Source organism: Ambystoma mexicanum, chromosome 9, assembly GCF_040938575.1.
Source record: "Ambystoma mexicanum isolate Mex_15411 chromosome 9, UKY_AmexF1_1, whole genome shotgun sequence".
NCBI lineage: Eukaryota > Metazoa > Chordata > Amphibia > Caudata > Ambystomatidae > Ambystoma > Ambystoma mexicanum.
In genome coordinates this window covers 1,064,137,066-1,064,161,544 of record NC_090931.1, presented here as the reverse complement: position 1 = coordinate 1,064,161,544, position 24,479 = coordinate 1,064,137,066, and the positions used below count along the sequence as shown (strand labels likewise).

The window sequence follows — 24,479 nt, the reverse complement described above, 5'->3', positions numbered from 1 at the left end:
GCCTGGCGCCTAAGGCGCCAGGACAGGGGTCCAACATGAGCCTGGCGCCTAAGGCGCCAGGACTGTGGCCAAAGGGCCCCAGCTTGGGCCCACTGGCACTTCCCTGGGGGAAATGATGCCTGCCTCTGGGGTTGCTGGGTCGGACCTGGCTCCTTGGAGGTAGGCATCATGACACTCTAAAGCAATTCCTGAACTGTTCAGTCACATTTTGATGAAAAATAGATTTATAAGAATATATTGTAACATTTTTGTAGTTTTGGCATCTGCACTACGCGTGCAAAACTAGATACTCATTTAGTCCCCATGAGGACAGCACAGAGCCTGATTTACAAATAAAAAATGGGGACTTAAGCTCCTCCTGATGAGCCATAGTTGGGGACATGTCGAGGAATGCTTGAGGAATACCCAAGGAAACCTTAAGCGCCAATATGCCAGAATGCTTTAATTTGAGGAAACTGAAGGACGATATGATACCCAGAGAATACTGGGCACTTCATACAGAAGGATGATTTAATCCATAATTTCGAAATTTAAGAATTAAAATAAATCTCAGGACAATTTCATTTACAAACTCATCACATATTATGAATTGACTCTGAGATATAATATTGAAAAGATATATGAATATTCAATTTGAAATCTTCAAGCAAAGAAAAGAAACATGGCCTCTATATATATAAGAATCTTGATCTGTCAAGAATTGAATGCTAAGATCCTGGAACGTGTACCTTTTCTTTTAATATATTCTAATATATTTTTCATTGAATTTTGGCATAACAGATTGCTTTTTGTGATAATTAACTGGGCTGGTGGTCAATATATTTGGAGGACATATATGCAACAATTCCATCAACCATTAACTATCTGGGAAGTCGGTGCGTTGAGGCATTGAACATCTGCTTATTTGTTTTTTTTCATTCTAATAGTATCTTTGTGAATGCTTAAAACCTGCTTTTTATTTCTGGGAAGAAACTCCAAGCATGAACTGATCAGAGTTAATTTCTGTCTTGTGTAGAACTTGTATGAGAGAAAGACCAACTGTTTTAATCACTGTGGTTGCACAGGGGCAGTTATCTAAACTAATCAATGTGACCTTTTCACCTTTTTAATTGCAAGATAGCCCTGTTAACAATCAACATACACGTCTAGCCTGAGGAGATTTGCACCATGTCCTGTTCTAGTGCTCCTATGGCAACATCTGACCCGGTTGCAAGTTAACCAAGTAAAAGCTCATCAAGGTGGCTAAGGAGGTAAAGACCCCCTTGGCTTCTACCTTGACCCTACCCTCTCCTTCGACAAACGTGAAATCAATAACCTCCGCCACTGTCTACACTGGCAAACCATTCTTGTCGAATGACAACGGCATGAGCCTGGCCAGAGCTTTAATACTCTCCAGGCTAGATCATTGCAATGCCCTCTACATCGGCGCCAATAAAGCTATTATTCAGAGGATACAAATCCTCCAAAACCAAGCCATAAGAACTGCACTTGGTGTGACCAGAATATCACATATCTCAGCGACTAGGCGCCAAAACAACTGTCTCTCGACCCATAATAAAATCCTTCTAAAAACTGCCTCCCTCACCCACAAAGCAGTAAACAATGCTGCCCCCAGCTATCTCATGAATAGACCCCATAAGAGAACATCCACCAGACCTATGAGACTTGGCAACGCCAATTGCCTCACCATTCCCAGATTTAGGCTCGCTAAGGCTGGTGGTAGTAGCTTTCCTGTGAAAGCAGCCAAACTCTGGAATTCCTTGCCACACCCTCTTAGAGAAGATCAACTTTACCTGAACTTTAGACGCAACTACATTAACTTGCTCAAATCCACAGATTTGTAGGTTTGATTGCTGTGCTATTTATACCTCGGTAATGTATCTGCATATTCCCTCAAAGTATTTCTTGACACTTTCCTGCTGTATATATGTATCTCTCCTGCTTATAACCTGTGTATATGTTTTATTCTTGCCTATATCCTGTAACTCTGTAACTTAGGCCTTGAACCTGCTTTAATTGCTGCACCCTGATACCTCTGGGTCTGGTGCACATTAGAAATGAACAATCAAACAAACATTAATGATGCATTATCTGAAGGGTATGATGTGGTTTATGTAAATGTTGGAGTAGCACTTTAGAGGTTTACTTTTCAAATATTTATGCAGAGTAGTTCTTGGAATGTTGAAACACATTTTTAAATGTGGAAACTAATTCTTTGACTGATTTCTTTAGAGTTCAAGTTCTTTGGATGCTTCCCGTCGGGACTGGACATTTGGAGAAAGGGAAAGATTTGATTCTGCCTGGAAGCACACTACACTGTCTGGGAACTCTGGAAATAATATGTTGGGAAACCGATTGGTGAGTTCTGTTAACTTCCAAGTATGACTTTTTTAAGAATTCACAAGTGGGCTTGGGACAGTTGAGTACAAAAGGAATTTTGAACACTGCAATTTATTGAATGTTGAGCCACTGAGCACTTTGAGCATTTTTGCTGGGGAAACGGATACAAAAGAGGGGGTGTTTGCTCTAAAGAGCATTCTGGATCATCGAGCTCTGATGATAACTGTTCCTCCTGATCAACAGGAGTGGTTATGCAGATAGACCCTCTCCAGAAAGGAACAGTCCAGTTGGCATTTGTTTGCTCCAATTGTGCCAAATGTGCCCACTTGTTACCCAATGGAGAATGCATGGTGGGGATCCTCTGGGTGTTGGCTGTATTTTTCAATGTGTGGTTCAAGTTCAGAAGTATATCTCACGGTTTTCGCTTCATTGCATCTAGAGAAATGCTTTGTAGCCAATAGGAAATGGCCGTTAACAAAGATGAAAGTGTATGCAACGAATTGTTGTGCTGCGAGAAAGTTTACATCTTCGATATCAGATTGATAACAAAGTATTGGTGTAGTAGACACCTGTGCATGTAATCTCTTCATTGTGGTCTGCATAGTGCACCAGCAATAGAGGTGGGTGAAGGGGGTCAATAACTAGTAAATCATGGATTATTGGGTTGTCTCTCTGCCAAACACCCGCCAGGTGCAGATTCATGTTCTTTTATGTTACTTGGATTTATACTGTTCATCGCTGCCATTTGCGTGCCCCCACTATGCTCTGATGGATATGAAAGGTAGGGGATGATGGGTTGGGATGGTGTGCAGACAGGGAAAATGCAACATAGCTTTGCTGTATGATTTCATTGTGGGTATTTGAGTGCGGCCAAAGCTTTGAGAAGACATGGAGTACTCTACATCAAAGATGGATAGGATTTGACATTAGTGGGCAAAGTTACAACAGGGCTCTGGTGGATTACATTTAAGCGGCAGGAGCAGTTATTAGGGGTACACTTGGGTGATGAGTTTGATTATAGTACCTGGGTATGTGTGCGGGTCTGTCCTAAGTGGTCTTTGTCGAGGGCATAGATACATCTGCATCCAGATGCGGAGCCTTGTGTCCATGATGCATTGGCTGTAATGGTTTATGTTTTGAAATTGGTTGTGGATTTCCCAATGGTTTGAGTCCACTGGCAGACTGTAGAGGCCATCTATTTTTCTATTGAATCAAAGATTTACAGTAGTGGTGTCTATATTCCAATAATTAAAGTAAATGCACATGATGGAGCAATAACTAGTTGGCATCTTTGAGATTCTCTCGACTAGATTACCTAGACTGTATCATTTTTAAATAATGTAATCTTGGATGCCATGTGTGGAGGCGAATTGAGATGAGGTAATATGTTGCTGAAAATAAGCTCTGGTTAATGGAGTTCTATTTTGGACTTACAATTGGGACTGCCTGGATGTAGTTAACTTTGCTCTTACTGTCCTTCAGTTATTGAAGTATGAATTACATTTGCTACTTTCAGGCCATTTATGTGGATAAAGGAAATGCACACACTATTTTTGGATTTGGCTGATTTTTGTGGCACTTGTGCCACAAAATTGGCGACACCATTGTTACAGAAGGGAAAGTGGGTATGAGGGTTCCGAACTGAGAGATCTGGTGGGCAATGCCATGACATGCAATTGTCAAATCACTAATCATTTTCCAAACTCCTCTGCCGTACTACCCAATGAGGTTCCCTAACAATATTTGCTCCAATCAGCTTTGTAAAAGCAAGTTTGGTGCCTGGCTTTCCATTTCCAAGCTACGTAGTGATGTAACTTCTTTTTTTCTCCACAGACAGTTTGGCTTTTTTTGGGCTACTTTTGATGGCAGATCTGGTTTTTTTTGTCCTCCACCCCCACTCTATGCCCATAACATTGTGGAGGCTGTGATGAATCGCAGGGTTTCGTCACCTATCCCCAGAGGGGAGCCTTTCCTTTTGAGCTTAAGGAGGTGAACCTGCTACAAAACATTCCCACTAGGGGTGTAGGTAAGCGGGACTTCACAGGGAGAGACTCGCCTCCTGGGGATAAGGACTCCAGACAAGGAACTCCCAAAAACTCTTTCTTGTGAACCTTCAATAACATCCATGCTTCATATTCCACTGTTTGTTATTGTAGTATTGGATCTAACATTCATTTTGAAGAAATGTCTGCCAAAATCACTGAGACAAAGAGGAGAGGAGAGATGAGTAATATGGATCACTCCATATGGGCTAAAGTTAACAAAACTGCCATGAAGCCTAAATGATTACGAGAATAGTCGCCAAAGAGAGAAAGGGCTTTGATGCAATGATGGGGAGGACCCTGAACTGGGATCGAAAAATGGAAAGAGGACTTAAGATGGAGAGTGAAGCTCGGTAAGTTCGAACCTGGGAGGAGCTGGCCAGAGCTGCTGAGAACCGAGAGATCCTCGGTCGTGAGGACCTGGCGAGCGGGCGTACCGAAGAGGCACAGGGAAAACAAAGTCTGTCTCGTGCAGGGGAAGGAGAACCCAGAGGAAAGGAGAGCAGAGTGAGCGGTGGCATGATCTGGGAAGGGTGGGCTGTTCAGTCCAGAAACAGCACTCGGACTGTTGCAGCCGTGGCTACGGAAGGCCACATGAAGAACCAGGAAGAGTCATCGTGACTGCAAGAGTTGTTTCCGATGCAGAGATTTATCTCGATCCCGAAAAGAGATCTGGTGCTGCTAGCCCATGAACAAGAAGGTAATGGTAGAGGCAGGACACCTGGACAGGGATACAGGGTGGAGGGACCCACTGGGCCTACTCATCCCAGTGACACAGTAAGTGTAAATGCGAGAATAACTGCAGGACTCCGCCTTCTCATCTCAGTGACACAAGTGTGTATGAAATCACAACATTTCATATATTAATAACCAGGGTAGTATTCAATTTTCCCAAAAGCAAATTTAGCAATAATTAATGAAAACTACTGCAAAAGCTGTAGGGCAATTTTCCAGATGTGATATGAGGCCGCTTGGCAATGATAAATCTTCCCGACCGGTGTCAACCCCAGAACATTTTTCTTTTTACTGTTGGATTATTTTTTCCTATACCTCAGTGAATGGGAACCTTTTTCCAAACTCAGAATTGTTTACTCTCTTTATGGGTGTCATTTTAAGACTCTTGATAGTATCTTTTTAATTTTATCCTCTTTGACAACTTTTGGCACATCGTGCCTGTTGCCCTTGGGGCTCCCCTTTTAACTTTCTCTGGCTAACCTTGTGAGAACTACAGTTCCCAAGGGTAGAAATGATTTTTGGATCCCTTTTACATTTGATTAGGCAAGACAATTGATGGAACGCCCCTGAACGCTCACACCAGAGAGAATGCAACCCACTAGGGAAGACGGGCCCAAGTCAATCTTGTAAGGATAACCAGTTTTAATCTCTCAAAAATGAAAGCAACAGCAAATAACTCTTCTGCTAAGAACGTTCTGCCGGAAAAGGGTACATGCAGAGGCTTAAGAGGAGACACACAGGCATCATGACGCAATGCTATTGGCTGGTTGGTGGGCGCCTATACAGGATCCACCTGCTCCATAAGGGATGCCAGGTCATTTGTTCCAGCCCAGTCCGTCTGTCTTCCATCACATGGGTGCTGCAGAGATCATCTCATCGACAAAGGTCAAAGAACAAATTAACTACACTCCTAACACAATTCTACTTCATCATTATGCTGTGGACCTGTCAGACCTTAAGACTGGCACAAAGGAGGTTCTGGGCACTCAGACCATCCCCCTCCCCCCTAAAACACCCCACACGCATACATACTTCACTTGCTCCCCTTCTGGCTCCAATGTCTCCACCCTTGTTTTGAACTATAATATATCCCTCCTAGCACCTTGCAATACAAATCACATGACTGCAGTTCACAGACGGGCAATATCCGTTTTCTTTGAACATTCAAGACTTGTTACTTTAGGGGTGATGGTCACCTAGTGCCATGGAATTCCGGGACTATTGCCCGATCTCCATCACAGCTTTACTGGGCAAACTCTTGGAAAAGCTGGCCATCTCGCAGCTTAACCTCCTTTCCAATTCTGTTGATTGTCTCTGTGACCACCAATCTGGCTTTAGAGCTGCCAGAAGCACGGAAACTTCTCTCCTGAACATCTGTGAAGACCTACTCTCCAACATTGGCTCCAACATCCCTTCTATCCTCATCCTACTCAATCTCTTCTGCCTTCGACACTGTCAACCATACCATCCTGCTCAACTGTCTCCATGACAACCTGGGTATCTATACCTGCAGTGTTCCCCAGGGGTCAAACACCTATCTCTGGCTTTTCAACCAATACCTGGCAACTCTCGCCCATCGCATTGCCTCTCTGTTCCAATTTTCAGTGCTATGCGGATGACACTCAACTCATTTTCAGGCTTCCCCCTGCCACTTTTTTTCCTTCTCTCATCTCTGTCTGTCTGCTATTCAGGAGTGGTGTGCCAGTGTGCCGTCAATGACCTCTGCCTTAATGCCAGTAAGACGGAGATCCTCTTCATCGGCACATCTTCACCCTCCTTTCCAGTCACTCTCTGGCCTGGCTCCTTTGGCTCTCCTCCTACCCCCACCTGCAAGGTTAAGAACCTCTGGGTCATCTTCAACTCCATGCTTTCCTTTTCTGCCCACATCTCTGATGTCTCTAAAAAATAACTTACTACTGCGCCTCCTCAGAGGTTTTCTGCCCTTACTCTCTTTCCCCCAGACGCTTACTGTATCCCAAGCCCTGGTTCTCTCTAGGTTGGATTACTGCAACAGCCTCTTTCTAAATCTACCTGCTTCTATTCACTGCACTTTGCAACTCATCCAGAACAGGACTGCGAGACTTGTCCTGGGCCCAAGCCCTGGGATAGTATCTCTCCAGCCATGAACTCTCTTCATTGGCTCCCTGTGGCTGCAAGGATTAAATTCAAGATCCTTTGCATTGTCCACAAGGCTTTCTGGGGCCTGGGTCCAAAATACCTTCAACTCTCCCTCTGCAAATACCTTCTCTCACAAGCTATTCGCTCCGCCACCTCCAACTGCCTCAGGGTCAGTCACTTCCCGAAGAAACGTTCTGGGGGTAGATCTCTGTCCACCTCAAGACCTTCCTCTTTGCTTCTGCCTTCTCTCTTCCTCTCCCCTGTTGATCTGTTCTGCTTAGGCATCGTGCACCTGTTTACCCTCGGATTTCAGGCCCAGGTACTTCCCAACGTGCCTTGCACCCACACTGCCTCCTGGCAATCCTTGCACTTTGGGTCTGTATCTGTTACCCTACAGTCCCCCCCTTTCCCTGCACTTATCAGACACCCCCTGTCTGTGCCTTAAACCTTGCACTTACCACTTGCTGGCTGCACTACCATTTGTTGTTTTTCATTCCTATGCACAGCCCTTTCCACTCCCCCCCCCCCCCCCACGCTCCCTCCTGCTCCCCTGCACTTGCCTGGTCTCAATGTCACTGGTCCTAGTGAGATAGTTGTATTCTCCTTTGTTGCCTCCCTTGGCTACTCGTGCTCTGAAACACATGTGTATGAGCCGGATACAAATCAAGTATCAATAATCCCTATGACCATTCCAACCCACAACCTGCACTCCCAGCCCAAAACACATCCTCATGTGATCACTCTGAGGTATCTCTATCAAGCAGTAATATGCTAAAAACATGTATTGCCATGTTAGGCCAAAAAAAAAAAAAAGATTGGCGTTTTGAATGTTGTATTAACTGAAAATGTAATGTTATGATGGAAAATGCATTAACTTTCAAAGTCCGAGACCTTCATCAGATGGTAATGGTGAAGGGAGGGCCCCGTTCTGAGAGTTTTAACAAGGTTGATTGGCATGCAAGGAATGCAGTGCTCTGATCATCTTATCTAACAATTCTAAATCAACTGCACAGAACCGCTAACTCGCGGACAAAGCAGTGTAGTACACTGTTGTACATAATTAAAGCACTCCACTCTTTTGTACTTTCCCACACAGGTTAAAAAATGATTTCTGCCCTAGGGATATTTAAAAAAAAGTGTATATTTCTGTTCATGGTAAAAACGTTATAGGTTTAAGGGGGGGGAGAGGGAGGCGCGAGAGCCAGAGCAAAATTGGCAGCGAGGTGCTGATGCTCTGCAGAAGGCTGGCGTGATCCCGTAAAAATAAACGTGTTTTATCCCGCACGGTTTGCAACCAAATTACTAATGTTGGCAAGCTCAGGTCACAGGGAACAGACCGGCACTTGCCCCCCTAGTAAGGTCGAGTAACATTAAAATGCGGTGTGATCATGCCGATGACCGCTCTCTGCTTCGAGGGATGGCGACTCAGATGCATGAGGCCGTGGAGGTGCTTACGCATGAGGCTGCCCACAAACTGAAACGGAATGAACGGCCCCTTCGATAGCATGCCGGAATGCTGGGCGGACCGGCTCCTGACACTTGCTAGAGACCGCGGGGTGTAACAAAAGCATACCCCCCAAATGGCACTCCCGGTCAGCCCAGCGATTTCCATACCACACAGGCAAACGGAGCGTGGCAGGCTCCCTTCAGCGCACTGCCTACTAGAATTCATTGCCATTCCAACATCACGGACGCTAAGGCACCCACGCTGGAAAAAGCAGGGGATGTACATCGTCCCTCCCCCTGCAGTGTCATCCGATCTACCTACACAGCGCCAGGCCCTTATACTAACGAAGGCCATTGGGAAGGGCTCGGCACACCTGTCAATCACTGGAACGTACAAACAGGGGTCATCGGAGCCAGATAAATCGCCTTCCCAACACAAGAACTCCTTTGGAACTTCAATAGCAGGGCCAGAATCATGGAGCGTCAAGCCATTAACTTGACACCATCGGGGAAAGGCGAGTTGCGCGTGGCAGGCATGTAAATAGCATGTAAATAGCATGTCAATAGTCATGATGGCGTAAAATTGCCTGTAAAGCCCACAAGTGCCCCTTCTGCCTTCTGTGCGCGAGTATTTACATTCATGTGACTACCATGCTAGTCAACATTCAAGCCGTCTTTCATCCTGCACCACAATAACAGGCTAAGCCCTGAGGAGCAAAGGGCTGTGGACATCGCTGTTGGGCTGTGGCGAGGGTGCTAGAGAGTTTTGAATCGACGTCCCTACCTGGAGGAGATTTCGAGGTGCGTGTGCCTGTACCTTTAACACCTCACCTAGTCACCTTGTGCAAGAGGCCGCCTCTGACGCCCTTGCAGCGCTAAGCCCTGAGGAGCAAAGGGCTGTGGACATCGCTGTTGGGCTGTTTGGCGAGTGGCGAGGCGCAGAAACCATGTCTAACGGACACCAACAAAGTCTGTTGCATGCGGCTACGTCATCGCTGAAAACACTTGCTCAGTATGAAGGTGAGAACACCGAAGAGCCTAATCGAAGCAGTGCTTCAATGGAGCCGGCCGATGAAAGTAAGTAAATTTCGAAGGGATTGTGTCCTCCGACGTATTCCTTATCTTAGATAGAAATCCTTCAGCTTTGCTGGCCTCGGAAAATTTTTTCGCCAGAGGGCGCTGCGCGTCGATGATCGCCGAGTCGATGACCCTCGACGGCCTCCGTGCCGACGTCGACGTCATCCTGCCTATAAAGGCCGCGCGCAGCGTCCGTTGCTCAGTTCCGTTTTTCCGCGCTTCGTTGTGCCTCGGAACACCGTTGCTCAGTTCTCGTCAAGATAACGTATATAATAACTACTATTTACCTCGATATCGATGGCATCCTCCTCCGACCCGACGACCCCTCGGTCCGGTTTCAAAAAGTGCCGAGACTGCGGGAAGAAAATGTCGTTGACGGACCCTCACAGGGTCTGTTTGTGGTGTCTGGGAATCACGCACCAGAGTTCGGAGTGTGAGGAATGCCTTTCCATGACGGCGAAAGCCTTGAAGGAGCGTAGGGGGAAGCTCGAGAGAGGTAGGTCAACTTTAACTTCCTCGAAAGCTTCTTCGGTAGAGTCGAGACGTTCGTCTCCTCACCATAAAAAACACTCTCGATCTAGATCACGAAGTGGCTCCCACCACTCGTCGACATCGAGACACTCGAAGAAGAGACGTAGGAGATCCCCTTCGTCATCTTCGTCGAGTTCTCCTGAGAGAGTTCATTGCCCCACAAAACGCAGCTCGCAAGCTGAGTGGGAGGAATTCAGGAAAAAGATGCTAAGCGTCTTCGAGAAAGCGGCCTCGTCCCCCTCGAAGACAGCTGAGGGTGATACCCCGGGTAAAAAACCCAAAAAATCTAAACGCCGCGAGTCGCAGTACCCGGCGGAAAAGTCAACCCGAAAGCGCCTCGAGCCATCGGGAGATAAAGCATCATCGACGCCATCGTCGAAAACTCCTTCGAAACAGAGGTCGGCGCCATCGACGCCGTTGTCGAAGGATTCATCGGCGCATCAGTCGATCGAGTCGACGCCGACGTCGACGCCGATATCGACGCCGGTGAAGGAAAGAACCACGGCTACTCCACAGCCAACGGTTAGACAAAAGACCTCCGACTCGACGCCGAGAACGTCGACGTCGTTCTCGAGCAGGACTCCGATCCTTTCGAGTTCTTCGAGGCCTAGTACACATTTCTCGACGCTTTTCACGGCGCCTTCGAGTACTTTCACGTCGGTGTCGACGACATCGACGTTTTCAAGGCCTGTGATGATGGCTCCTTCTGCATTGGAAATGGGGTTTATACCATTCCAAAAACCAATGTATCCCCCTTTAACCTCGATTTTTGAGGAAAGGGAGGATTCAGACCAAGATATTGATTTACAGAGGACCACATCACCAGAGCCAGAGACTTTCGCCTCTGAGGAAGGAAGATTAAAAAATCTTCAGGATGCACTTCAGGAAGCTAGTGGCTTGGACACTTCTCCTGAAGCAGAATTTATCAAACCAGACCCAGGAGAACATGCGGAGACTCCATATAGAGCTCTGATGTCTAGAATCATAGAATTTATGGGTTGGTCTGCACCTTCTCCTGCCTTTCAGCAGGATGACCTCACTGACATACTGGACAAGGGCCCACAGGAGGATCCTGTGGTTCCATTTCACTCTGCTCTACAGAGAAGGATTTTGACAAACTGGGAAACGCCAGAAATTATCCCGGCAGTAAATAAAAAACTGTCAACAAAATACAGGGTGGCTAGTTCTGACCCTGAATATTTGTCAAAACACCCTACTCCTGAGAGCTTGGTTGTACAGGCTGCAACCTCATCAGGCAGCACATCTGCATACCCCACTGCTCCGCAGGATAGGGATGACAAAAAGTATGATGCCATGGCTAAGAAGGTTTTTTCTGCCTGTAGCATGGCGTTAAAGTCTATTAACGCGACCTGTACGCTCGCTAGGTTCAGCCACACCCTTTGGGAGTGCGCTTCATCAGCGGCTGACTGCCTCCAAGAAGGAGAGGAAAGGGACGCATTTTTAAACATCATCAGGGATGGTAAAGATGCGATGTGCGAGACCCTACAAACTGGCCTAGATTCTGCTGACAGTATCAGCAGGGCCATGGCGGCAAGTACCACAATCCGCAGGCATGCGTGGTTGAGGAAGTCTGGTTTTGCCTCTGACGTGCAGACCAGGCTTTTGAATATGCCCTTTGACGGTTCTACCCTCTTTGGAAAGAAGGCGGATGACAGTTTGGAGAAACTGCAAACGTCCAAGGCAGCAGCCAAGTCATTGGGAGCTGCTATCCGTCAGAATACCTTTCGTCCTTCGGGATCATCGTGGAGAGGACGGTCCTTTCGTTACTATTCCTCATATGGAAGGGGCAGGGGACGACCGGCTCAAAGAGGCCAAGGAAGATTTACCCGTGGTGGACGGGGTAGGGGAAAGAAAGCCGCACCCGCAGGAGCAGGAGCCACTTTACCTTCGGCAACTGCATCAGCCGCTTCAAAACCACTCTGAGGTCTCCCCTCACAGAACACCAGTAGGGGGCAGGTTAACTCACCATCTGACGGAATGGCAGGCTATTACGTCAGATGCTTGGGCTCTGGAGACAGTGGCCCAAGGTTACTGCCTGCCCTTCCTACATATCCCTCAGAGTCATCCACCGGGGAACAACCCTTTGAAGCTTCCAGATCCGCTCCTCTTGCAGGAGGTTTTAGACCTGCTAGAGAAAGGTGCCATAGAACTGGTACCTGTAGCGGAAAGGAACAAGGGTTGGTACTCCCCCTACTTCATAATACCGAAGAAGGACGGAGGACTGAGACCCATCTTAGACTTACGGGAATTGAACAAATTCCTCCGAAAGGACAAGTTCAAGATGGTGACTCTCTCTCAGATCCTTCAGGCCCTCCAGCTTCAGGACTGGTTGGTATCTCTAGACCTCCAGGACGCTTATTTCCATGTGCCGATCCATCCCAGGCACAGGAGATACCTGAGGTTCGCAATTGGCAGCTCTCATTATCAATTTCGAGTTCTGCCATTTGGGCTAACCTCCGCCCCGAGGGTCTTTACCAAGCTAATGTCGGTTGTGGCTGCAAGTCTAAGGAGGGAAGGGATTCATGTCTACCCTTACCTAGACGATTGGTTGATCAGAGCTGTATCTTCGGAACAGGCTCAGAGACAACTAGATTATGTTTGCCACTTCCTTCACAAGCTGGGCTTCTCCCTCAATTTAAAGAAGTCACAGATGATACCATCACAGAGACTCCAATTCATTGGAGCAGTCCTGGACACTTCCCTGGGAAAAGCCTTGCCACCAGAGGTGAGGGCTCGAGATATTCTGCAGATGGTCATCAGATTTCAGAATGCCCAATATCTCCCAGCCTACGACTTTCTGAGGTTGCTAGGCCTCATGGCATCCTGCATATTCCTCGTGCCGGAGGCTCGCCTGAGAATGAGATCCCTCCAGTGGGCACTGAGAACTCAGTGGTCACAGTTCTCAGGAAGGATGACAGATCTCCTTCGGATCCCGGTCAAAGTAGCCCGAGACCTTCAGTGGTGGGCCTGTCGGGAGAACATCCTGAAAGGAGAAATGTTTTGGCAACCATGGCCGGAGATAACAGTAGTCACGGATGCCTCACTCACGGGGTGGGGAGCTCACGCCAACGACTTGACCATCAGCGGTCGTTGGTCTCCATCGGAGTCCAGACTACATATCAACCTGTTGGAGCTGAGAGCCATCAGACTAGCGCTGAAGGCTTTTCTGCCGTCTGTACGGGGAAGAAACGTCCTAATAATGACGGACAATACAGTGGCCATGCACTACCTCAACAAAAGAGGAGGCGTAGGCTCACTACCACTGTGCAGAGAGGCGATGCAGCTCTGGTTTTGGGCAATTCAGGAAGGAATCTCTCTATCGGCAATTCACCTAGCCGGAGAGAAGAACTTGACAGCGGACGCTCTGAGCAGGCAGAGCACAGTCTCTCACGAGTGGGAGATAGCTCAGGAAGTCCTTCAAGAGATCTTCGCCCTTTGGGGAACCCCTCAAGTGGATCTGTTCGCCACCAGTATCAACAGGAAGTGCGACAGATTTTGCTCAAGGGAATTTCCCCCGAGAGGAGCTCTAGGAGATGCGTTCGTAGTGGACTGGGAGTTCCCACTTCTGTACGCGTTCCCTCCGGTCCCTGTCATTCCTCAAATGATCAGGAGGTTGAGAAGGTTTCGGAAGACCATGATCCTAATTGCCCCGGATTGGGCCAGGAGAACGTGGTACCCGGACCTTCTAGACATGTCCATCTGCCCTCCAATTCGACTGCCATACAGAGAGGATCTTCTCTCGCAGAAGGAAGGTCAGGTTCTCCATCCAGCCATCAAGACCCTCAACCTTCACGCTTGGTGTCTGAAAGGTTGAGGTACAAGGATTGGGACCTTCCGGATGATGTTATGGAGGTGTTGCTTTCGGCCAGAAGGCCGGCAACTAAAACTCTATACCGCTGCCGTTGGAACAAATTTTGCAGCTGGTGCAGAGAAAAGAATATTGAACCCTTTTCTTGTGGTACACCTATGGTGTTGTCATTCTTACTTTACCTGGCTAATTCAGGCCTACAGGTTGGCACAATTAAGGGCTATCTCGCAGCGCTATCAATCTTTAAGCGCACTGCAGAGGAGCCTTCATACTTCAAAATTCCATTGGTAATACAATACCTAAAAGGATTAACTAATGTTTATCCCCCGAAACCTTTTCAAGTTCCCTTATGGGATTTAAACCTAATTTTAAACTTCCTAAAGGGTGCCCCTTTTGAACCACTACACTCTTGTTCATTGAAGCTTCTCACCCTCAAAACTGTTTTGCTAATAGCATTGACATCTGCTAGAAGGGTTAGCGAGTTGCAAGCCTTATCGTGTAAACCTCCACATACAATCTTTTACAAGGACAAAGTTGTTCTTCAGGTGAAGCCTAACTTCCTCCCGAAGGTAGTCTCGGAGTTTCACATCACTCAGAAGATTATATTACCTTCTTTCTACCCTCCTCCTCATCCGGGGAAGGAGGAAGAGAGACTGCACAGGCTGGACCCTAAGCGAGCCTTGAGCTTCTATATCAGCAGATTGGCTAAGATCAGACAAGCAGACCAACTCTTTGTAGGTTATGCAGGACATAAGTTGGGCCTTCCAATAACAAAACAAACCATCTCCAGATGGATTATTTTAGCCATTCTGGAGTGCTACAAATTGGCAGGAAAGGAGCCTCCTCAAAATCTAAGGGCTCATTCTACCAGGGGTATCGCAACATCCTCAGCCCTTCAAAGAGGGGTGCCAATTTGAGATATATGTGCGGCTGCCACATGGTCGTCCGCACATACATTTACCAAATTCTATAGCCTGGATTCCTCCTCTAGTCAAGAAACTAGATTCGGCAAGGCTGTGTTACACTCTGTCCATTCTGGAAGGGTAACATAACTTTTATTACTCCCGCCTCCAGTCACAATACCACTGCTATGGGAGTCTATCTAAGATAAGGAATACGTCGGAGGACACAATCCCTTCGAAGAACTAGTTACTCTTACCTTGTAACGTTCTTTCGATGGGATGTTCCTCCGACGTATTCCTTATCGACCCTCCCATCCATCCCCGCAGTATGACTTCCTGTGGGTTTGCAGCCTATGCTCCTTCAAGGTGATTAGTCTAATCCAAAAACATTACTGGGGACTACAAAACGGAACTGAGCAACGGACGCTGCGCGCGGCCTTTATAGGCAGGATGACGTCGACGTCGGCACGGAGGCCGTCGAGGGTCATCGACTCGGCGATCATCGACGCGCAGCGCCCTCTGGCGAAAAAATTTTCCGAGGCCAGCAAAGCTGAAGGATTTCTATCTAAGATAAGGAATACGTCGGAGGAACATCCCATCGAAAGAACGTTACAAGGTAAGAGTAACTAGTTCATTTCTCTTGCGCCTCTACAAGTGAAGACACTGAGATACTCCCACAAAATCTGTCACCACTACTGTACCGGCACTACATGCTAAGGTCGTAGATGACGTATTTTTTCCGAGGATTTAGTATCCAATATTTCTGTGCAGCAGGATATAACGCAAAAAACATACTCAAGGGACTCAGTGGCGCAGTGCAACCCAGTAAACAAAGCTTTGGACACACACGAAGCACGCAAAGTACTAAACATTGGCCCCACAACAACATGTATAGAAACACATACGTCACCTCTGGCGTGCAACGGCAACGAGGGTCTCGCGGCTGGAGGAGGTGAACGGCTGCAATCCGTGGCTCGTATGGGCTCGGAACGGGTGACTGGATTCTCGGAAGACTTGGTTGCGTGTGTCGTCGGATGTGGGGAGCTGACGTACAAGACATGTAAGACTGATCCAGTCGAGTGTCGATCGATCAATGTGGGATCCTGCACCCTACTCCCACTGAGAGCTAGTTCGCCTATCGATGGCCCTCCTTCGACTCTTTCTCATGCACCGGAGTGGCTGCGAAGGTTTTAACGTACCAAAACCGGTTGACGGGATATTCGGCGGCCGGCTTGAGGATCCGTCCTGTGATTTACACACAGGTAGGTTAGCCGACCCTGTGGTGTCGGCTTTAACCACCAAACACAGCGTGCGCCGTGATTCTCTGGACATTGTAAATAACGTGCTTCAGGATTTAATCACAATAAACAGTGTGTCAAAATAATGAACTGGATACACTATCAAAAAATAATATTGGAGGGGCGAAAACTTCATTGAAACGCAATAACACGAGGATAAATGACCCTTGTGAAGAGTCATTATCGAGTGTTCCTTGTAAATGCGCCAGAACGTCTGAAAAAGGTGAGCAGATTGCGCTCCCTCATGACTTATACGGCTTACCGACTCTGTCCCAGAAAAGGTTCATTTCTAAGAAGAAATGCCCACTAACTCGCAGCGCTTTAAGCACAAAAATGCTGCAGTTACTGAGCACTGATGTCTCTGACACTAAGTCTGACGAGACTGCCAATTCTTCTTTCAGAGAACGTCCTTTCCCCAAAATTAGAAGAAACAGAGGCAGCGCTGACAGAGCGCCCCACCGCTCGAAAGTCGTGACACATGGTTCAGCTCTAAACACAGCAGTGTCGTCAGCTGCGTTACAAGAACTGCTGCGATCTACATTAACCATTTCACTGGCACCATTCATAAAGTTGTATGAACACCTAAACGAGGCAACCAGAGATCTAACTACAGCTACGGCCCTATTAAATTCCAAAGTAGTAAACCTAGAACAAATATGTGGTCATACAAATAACAAGCAACTTGAGGGCTCGAAAAGACTGGATGAACTATACAAGTTACTAAACGAGCAAAGGAGTAATGACGCGATTGTTTGCTGAAGTTGCAAAAGAAACACTTGAGTTGTTTAAACAGGACGGAAAAAGTCTGCTACCTGGACGGAGGAAATCATGGCAAGGTCAATAGTGCTGGTAATGCAAAGTTACCTGGAGGTTTGACATCAACAAAGACCAACCTATCGCAGAAGACCCGAAAACTTTCCATCGAGAAATCACATGTACAAACTTCAATCACAGTACCCTCGACCTTGACCCCTAACAGTGAGATACGTACCCTGTCACTTAGCAAAACAAACTTACCACAGAGTATGGATGAATTAAGTCAACGGGCAGTACCGATCATTGAAATTGTTGGTGTCCTTCCATGCCGCCTTTGAACAAGCAAGAAGCTCTGCAGACCTGGCTCATAGCGTTACTCAAGCTGAATCCACATCTAATACGCATCCTCAAAAGCAGGGTACAAGTCAGGTTGGGAATAAATCCATCCTAAACACAGCTCCAACATTATTTCCTATCTTTAACAAAGAGGCTGAGACACCCTTAAGCATGGGTCCTGGAAAACAACAGAATGTACCTCAACGGAAAAAAGCTAAAAATCTACCGGCAAAGAAAGGGAACAAATTGAACAGAGCACGCAAATTTCTTCGACGTGGTTCATGTGCTAGCCACTGAAAACAACAAACCATTGTCTAAGCCAGTACAAAATCAAGCTGCTGTAACTCCCCCCTGTTACTGTAACGAGAGATACTCTAATTGATAGAGAGCACGGAGCATGAAATTCCAACTGAACTGCTAAACATGTCGATTTATGACGACACTGAATACGAGACATTGTTGAGTCCACAATTACGACTAGTAAAAAAACACAAACTGGTGCCGATACGCCCGCGGACTTAAAATCAGTAAGAACCCTGGCTGTGGGAAGACTTGTTGTCATTGGGAAAGAAGTGCCAAAACGAAGCATAGAAGCATCAAACCAGGTGCAACCAGAGTCTTCTCTTGAACAGTCTAGTCCCGAATTTGACAAGATGGTCGTAACACCGTCTGCGATAGTGCAGTCGAAGAGTCCCATTTTTCTGACAATGCAGGCAAAACGACAAGAGATAAATAGAAGCTACTATACACATATTACAAAGACTGTGATGATCATAGAGACGGGGAGCTGTGAGTGAGTCAAGACCAAGGCTGCGAGGAAAGGGTCGCACCTTATCGCCCAAAGCAGCCCGAGAAACAACACAAGGGTCAATTAATAAGAAATTACAAAGGAGACCCCACACGGAGAAGGACCAATCAAACCTGGGGAACATCTCAACAAACCTTGGTCAGACTATTGGTTGAGAGATTAGTGTTCTGACAACTTGATTCTAAATCGTAGTAATATTATAAAATTGCTACATCACGTACCTGGATTACGTGCTATCACCTCTGAAGACTTGTATATCGTTGAATTTCCAGATGAGCGACGAAATGATAAAGTGGTGCTGCATATAACCTCCCCTTTTAATAGCCTCAACCATCTTGGACGCTAACGTGCCTTTTTTCTTTAGGCTTTGATGTCTATAAGGTGCAAGATGGACAGCATGTAGCACCAATAAACGACAGAGATGAGCTATTGCATCGCCCAGAATGCGTATCCAATTCTCATAAACCATCTATGGGATTGTCCACAGTAGCCTCTAATCGGCCAATAGGACCTTCTACATCATCTTGTAACATTCCTAGAGACGATGCCCTCAAAAAGAACTTGGTGTCCACTGGAAAGAAACAAATCTCGTTTGCTGAAGATCGATGCCCAGAGCCACGGGGCGTGAGCAAACAGATAAGTATAACTATACAAGGTCAAGTGCAATCAGACGGATTAACGGTCAACCCTCACACAAGCAGTATCAATCAAGAAACAGCGCAAAACTGGCAATGGTTGGCGACAACGTTAAACAGCAACCAACCGCAATAATGCCAGAAGGAGCCTGCCTCACAGTTACATACATTAGGCTCTTGGAACACGCGAGGCTTCAGTCATCTGTTTAATAGTGAGTGGTTGGGCGACTTGTCTATTGCCTGTCTACAGGAGACTTGACTAAGTGATATTCCGACAGTATTGGACTTCCAGATTGCATTAAATCCTGCCATACAACCCGAAAAGGGGCGTCCCGTGGCTGCCCTCATAACCTTGGTAAAACGCGCATCAGGCTTTGACATTACTAATTCAATAAATCACTCCCCATTAATCCAGGAGTCAACAATTACAAAATTGGACTCCATGTCACAAACATTTGAACAAATGACCATTCTAAACATATATCGGAACCACGGAAGAGCGGGGAAAGATGAGTTTATCGATGCAATTTCCACCATTATAGATCGTTTACTTGTGGATCAAAAGGGTTCCAACATAATACTTTGTGGAGACCTGAATATCGATTGTTTCAACTCGAAGACGTCTCAGACTAAAAACTTATCGTCACAATGGTTGAAAGAAATGATTGTAAGAAACTTACAAATGCTGAATGGACACACTCGAGGTGACATACCGCCGGCCCCGACGTGGAATAGGGCAAATCACGGCTCCACAATTGATTATATATTTGTATCAGCAGACCTTCATCAATGGGTGAAAACACTAAAAGTGGCCCCAAAGGAAAGTAGCGATCATGATATGCTAATCATGGAATTTGCAAAATCTGCAAGAAATGTTAAAACAAAATGGTCACAGAAGATCGAAGTGGAATCAAGCAGAGTGAGGTTAAGATTAGCTGAAGAAGAGGTTGTTCAGATATCAAACAATACTGTGCGGGGGGAACCATGCTCGAATATGCAGGCTTATTGGTCAATTTCAAAACAAACAACGGTGGCTCAACACATTTGAATATGAAACGCCTTCATCGTTTTGATTTAGACATACTAAAACAAAAAAGGTTAATGAGACGTATAATTCGTCAAGCTCGGACAGCTGATAAAGGCACATGTGTAGTGAAGATAAAGGCTGCCAAACAGCGGTACAAAAGTTGGATCAAAACGCACAAACGTTTAATGATACAAAGAGATTCAGAGCTTATGCTAGAAAGCCTCCAAAACAAGAACACCAGAGAATTTTGGAACATCATTAATGATACACAAGCTCCCCAGGCCGCCCTACAAGTATCCATGGTTTCGGAAGCAGTGTGGATAGCCCACTTTAATGAATTATGCAAAGAGAATACAAGATCAACAAATTTGTATGTTCCAACTAATACAAAATGGGCCTTAACATTTCCCAAAGATGACATTGTAAGAATAATCACCAAAGCAAACAATTCACGTGCACCTGGGCCAGACGGCCTGACAAACTTCACGCTTAAACAACACCCGGAGTTATGGGCAGATATCTGTGACGCCTCTCTTTCAGAGAGTAAATGACCAGCGTCAGACGCCAAACTCATGGAAATCTGCCGTGATTGTGCCGGAGTTTAAAAAGAGCGGCAGAACCTGCCCGAAAAATTACCGACCAATCACCTTACTTGATGTTTTGGGGAAGAATTATGCAACCATGTTACAACTCAAATTAGTAAAATGGGCCACACTGTCGAATCATGTAGATATTAGACTGGATTTGTAAAGCAGGTTGGCTGTTCGCTGAACCTGTTGCTGTTGAATTTATTGAAAATGGAGGTGATAAGATCACAATCAACGGTATATCTCGCCTTCATTGACTTTTCCTACGCATTTGACGCGATCGATCGGGGATTGCTATGGAATAAAATGAGTGCATGGGGTTGCCCGGAAGATCTATTGGCTGCAATAAAATAACTGCACATTGGCACTTCAATTAGAGTACGACTAGATCAAACTGGCACCCTGTCATCATAGATTAAAACATTCAAGGGAGTTAAACAGGGTTGTCCCCTGGCAGCTGCGATATTTAGCCTGTTCATATCGGACGTCGGCAATTCCATCCAAGCAGTAAAGTCCTTTCCCCCAAAGATGCACAAATCCAGTCTAAGTTGGCTTCTTTGCGAAGACGACCTCATTTTGCTGGACTTAACACCAATTGGTCTGCAAAGAAAAATCAATGCAGTGCAACAATATGTGGCTGAAAATCGTCTGCTCATCAACGCAAAGAAATGCGAAATTCTTGTGCTAAAAAATCTTAAAGGTGGTAGGATAAGAACGACAAAGAGCTCATCCTGGTTTATGGGGCACGAAAAACTACTGATATCATCTAGCGTAAAATATCTTGGCATGACCATTAGTTTCTGTCTCAATGACGGCCCATGTATAACGGTGATAAAACGCAAATACAAACAACTAGCAAATCAAGCTCTAGTGTTAATGAAGAGATTTGGAAGGTTTTCTCAAAGTGGTTTTGCGATTTAATCAACAAAAGGTAATACCAGCACTAACGTAGGGGCAGAAAATGCCCTGGGTTGCTCATGAGAGGTATGGTCCACGCTTGAGAACTTTTTTGGACAAAAGTACTGGGTATACCGAAAGGAACATCGACGGCTTCAATTAATTATGAACTATCGCTAATCTCTATCCACGCACAAGTATGTTGGAGTATGTTATCGCTATATCGGAAAACAAAAGTATGCGAACAAATTCCGCAATTTGAAATTTTCCATAGTGCCACCTTGTCAGCCCCAGGGGTAATGGCAGTGTGGTTGAAACGATGCGAAAATTTAATGGCAGGTTATGATATTAACCCAGAGTTGTTTCAAGGCAAGCCGGAAGCAGCGAAATGAAAAATTTGGCATTTGGATTGGGAGATTACATGCTCTGAATGGGGGTCATCTAAGATGTTGAGTGACGTTCCACCAGAGGCTCGGGCATTCAATAGCATGCAAAAATACAACGAATTATTCCCAGACCCAAACGCCAGAAGGTTGTTCATGTGTCTGCGGCTTAACATATTCAAAACCAAAGAACGTTTGAGAGTATGGTCCGTCAACGCGAATTTCAATCCTACGTGTCAATGCTGTACACAGGAAATTGAAACCCTAAAACATTTGGTGCTATTCTGCAACAACTTACAAACAGAAAGAACCCGACATCTGGGCTCTTGGAGCGAGTATCATCCGTCTCCCAATGCAGATGAGTGGTGGCAACAAATGTTTAACGGGATAGACATGAAACTGATACTGCCATTGACAGACTTCTTGGCAATAATTGAAAATCGGCTATTGGACGAAGTGTATCATACTCTTGATGTATCACTTGAAACTGTGTTTAGAGTTTAAAAACATGAGAACGTAAAAAGACTGAACAAAAAAAAAAACTGTTTGGTAATGAAGTGGACTGTAAAGAGATGTAATGAATAACAATGAATGGTTTATTTTAAAGGTTTGTATGTAAACCAAGAAAATTAATTTAAAAAAAAAATAACTTGCACCACTACGATGTGGACCTCCAGAGACGTGAATAGAGTCTGAAACATACCCTCACCAGAGTGCTGGACCTTGCAAACAACGAGAATACGACTAGTGATATTCAGTCTTCTGGCTCCTGAAAAGGGTGCCAAAATCCACAGAGCCGCATCCAGCCGCAAAGAAACTCTTGCCTGGAGCCTTCCCTGTTGATCCCTGCTGCAGAAGCCCTTCCAGTGTCCTGTCTTGTGTCTTCATGATAAAGTAATAAAATGGCGGGTTTTTTGGCTGCAGATTTTGAAGTCTTCTTGCTGGAACTCTTCTTCCATGCTACGGTACTGTGCTTACTGGGGTATTTACTTACCGTAAGCCTTTTGTGATTCCTGTCTAGCTTTGGGCTGTCCTGTGATTGGGAGTCTTCTTGTCCAGTTCACCCAGGCCCATGCTGGAATCCTCCTAGGGTGTCTTCGCTGAAGTCCCTGGACCTTCAATTAACTTTGAAGGCTTCCTCAGGAACTCTGACTTTGCCTGCAACTGAGTACTTTATCATCCTGCCTACAGCTGGCTCCTAAACCACTAGGCTGGGTAATTAAAGGGGTATGCCTTGAAAAGTAAAACCAGTGTTTAAAAGCTTACTTATTTGTAAAAGAATTAGTTGGTAACTGGAGCTCTTAGAGTGAGCAGTTAAAAAAAGTTCTTACTTTAAAAGTTTTGTGCCACTTGTAAAAGTATATGTAAGGGTATTTTACTTAACTTGGAGAAGGTTCTGCCGTTCTGAAAAATATGTAATGTCTTAGATTCCTTATAAATGTTGCCATTCTAACAAAGTAGATGTTGCGATATGTTGCACACCTGGGAATTGGTTGTGCCTCTTCCCGAAAACTAATGCTGTTGGTTTCCCGTTAGGATATAAATATATGAGTGTCCCCAATTGGGCCTTGCTACCCCTGACTTGCTGTTAGCCTGTCCAGAATAAGTCTGCCTTAGGTTATACTTAAGTCTTAAGTTGCTGATAGCTCCTTTAAAAAGTATATAGGGTTTACTTACCTTGTGTTGGCTGTGTGCCATCCTAAAACAAGTTAGTTATTGCGTACCTCAATCTGTGTTGCACTGATCTGAAAAGCAACTGTAATAGTATATTACAACATTAGGTTTTACCTGCCTAGAATAGCTGTGGCATTCTTGAAGTGTTCCTTTAGGTGTAGCTGACCTTGGTCTGCCCGGTGCATCCAAAATTAATGTAAACCTTTAGGTATAGCTGACCTTGGTCTGCCCGGTGCATCCAAAATTAATGTAAAGAGTTCTTGCTTACCTTAGACTGTGTTTCACTGAGCTGAAAAGCAACTGTAATTGTATGTTACACCAAAAAGGTATTTCTCACCTTGTGTTATCATAAAAATAGTATAGGTATTTCTGAGGCTTGTGGAATCTGCTTAGATCACATGCTGTGCATAGGCCGACATCTAGTGGAAGCTGCAGAGTATTAGTTTGTTTTTCGAAACTCGAAAATGGGCGTCGACACAGGGTGTGCCAGTAGTACTATCCCTAGTGTGACTCCACTGTACCCATGATCCCTCACGCGTCTAGGACCCTCAGATTGTTTTTTCCGCCATACTGGTTGGAAGCATTCCGCAGAGTTCCCTGGCCTTAGCCATACTTTTGCTAAAATATTGTTATATTTCTCCACCCCAACGTCGAGTCACCGCATCCACACTCGACGCCGGCCTGGAGAAAGAATCGACCGTCGTGAGCTGCACGACGGATTTGGGCCTCGGAAGGCCTCTGGCGTCGGCCCTGCAAGTGGGGGGTGGACATATTCTACACTCTTTTGGTATATAGGTACATTCTTATATATTACTACACTTATTAGCCCGCTGCCACAAGGTGCGTATGGAGGGTACCCCTTTCCAATATTGCCCCAAGTGCAACCGCAAGTTGTCAAGGGTTTTGACCCATGTTGAATTATTAGGCGACAACAAAAACTGAATCAATAGTCTGGGTAGATGTGGGGACGAGCTGTCGCCGCCCATCATTCTATCCCAGAACAAAACTAAATCAATAGACTGGGTAGATGTGGGGATTGAGCTGTCGCCGCCCATCAT

The 24,479-nt window shown here is 45.8% G+C and overlaps 1 protein-coding gene across 2 annotated transcripts in view; it reads left to right on the top strand.

Annotated features, from left to right (window-relative positions):
- Positions 1-24,479, top strand: part of MARCHF7 (membrane associated ring-CH-type finger 7) — a 966,353-nt gene that overhangs the window by 149,586 nt on the left and 792,288 nt on the right. For both annotated transcript variants that reach the window (XM_069616354.1, XM_069616355.1), the window contains exon 3: positions 2,233-2,358. In XM_069616354.1, the coding sequence (XP_069472455.1) occupies positions 2,233-2,358 (126 nt within the window). The remainder of the gene's footprint in view (positions 1-2,232; positions 2,359-24,479) is intronic.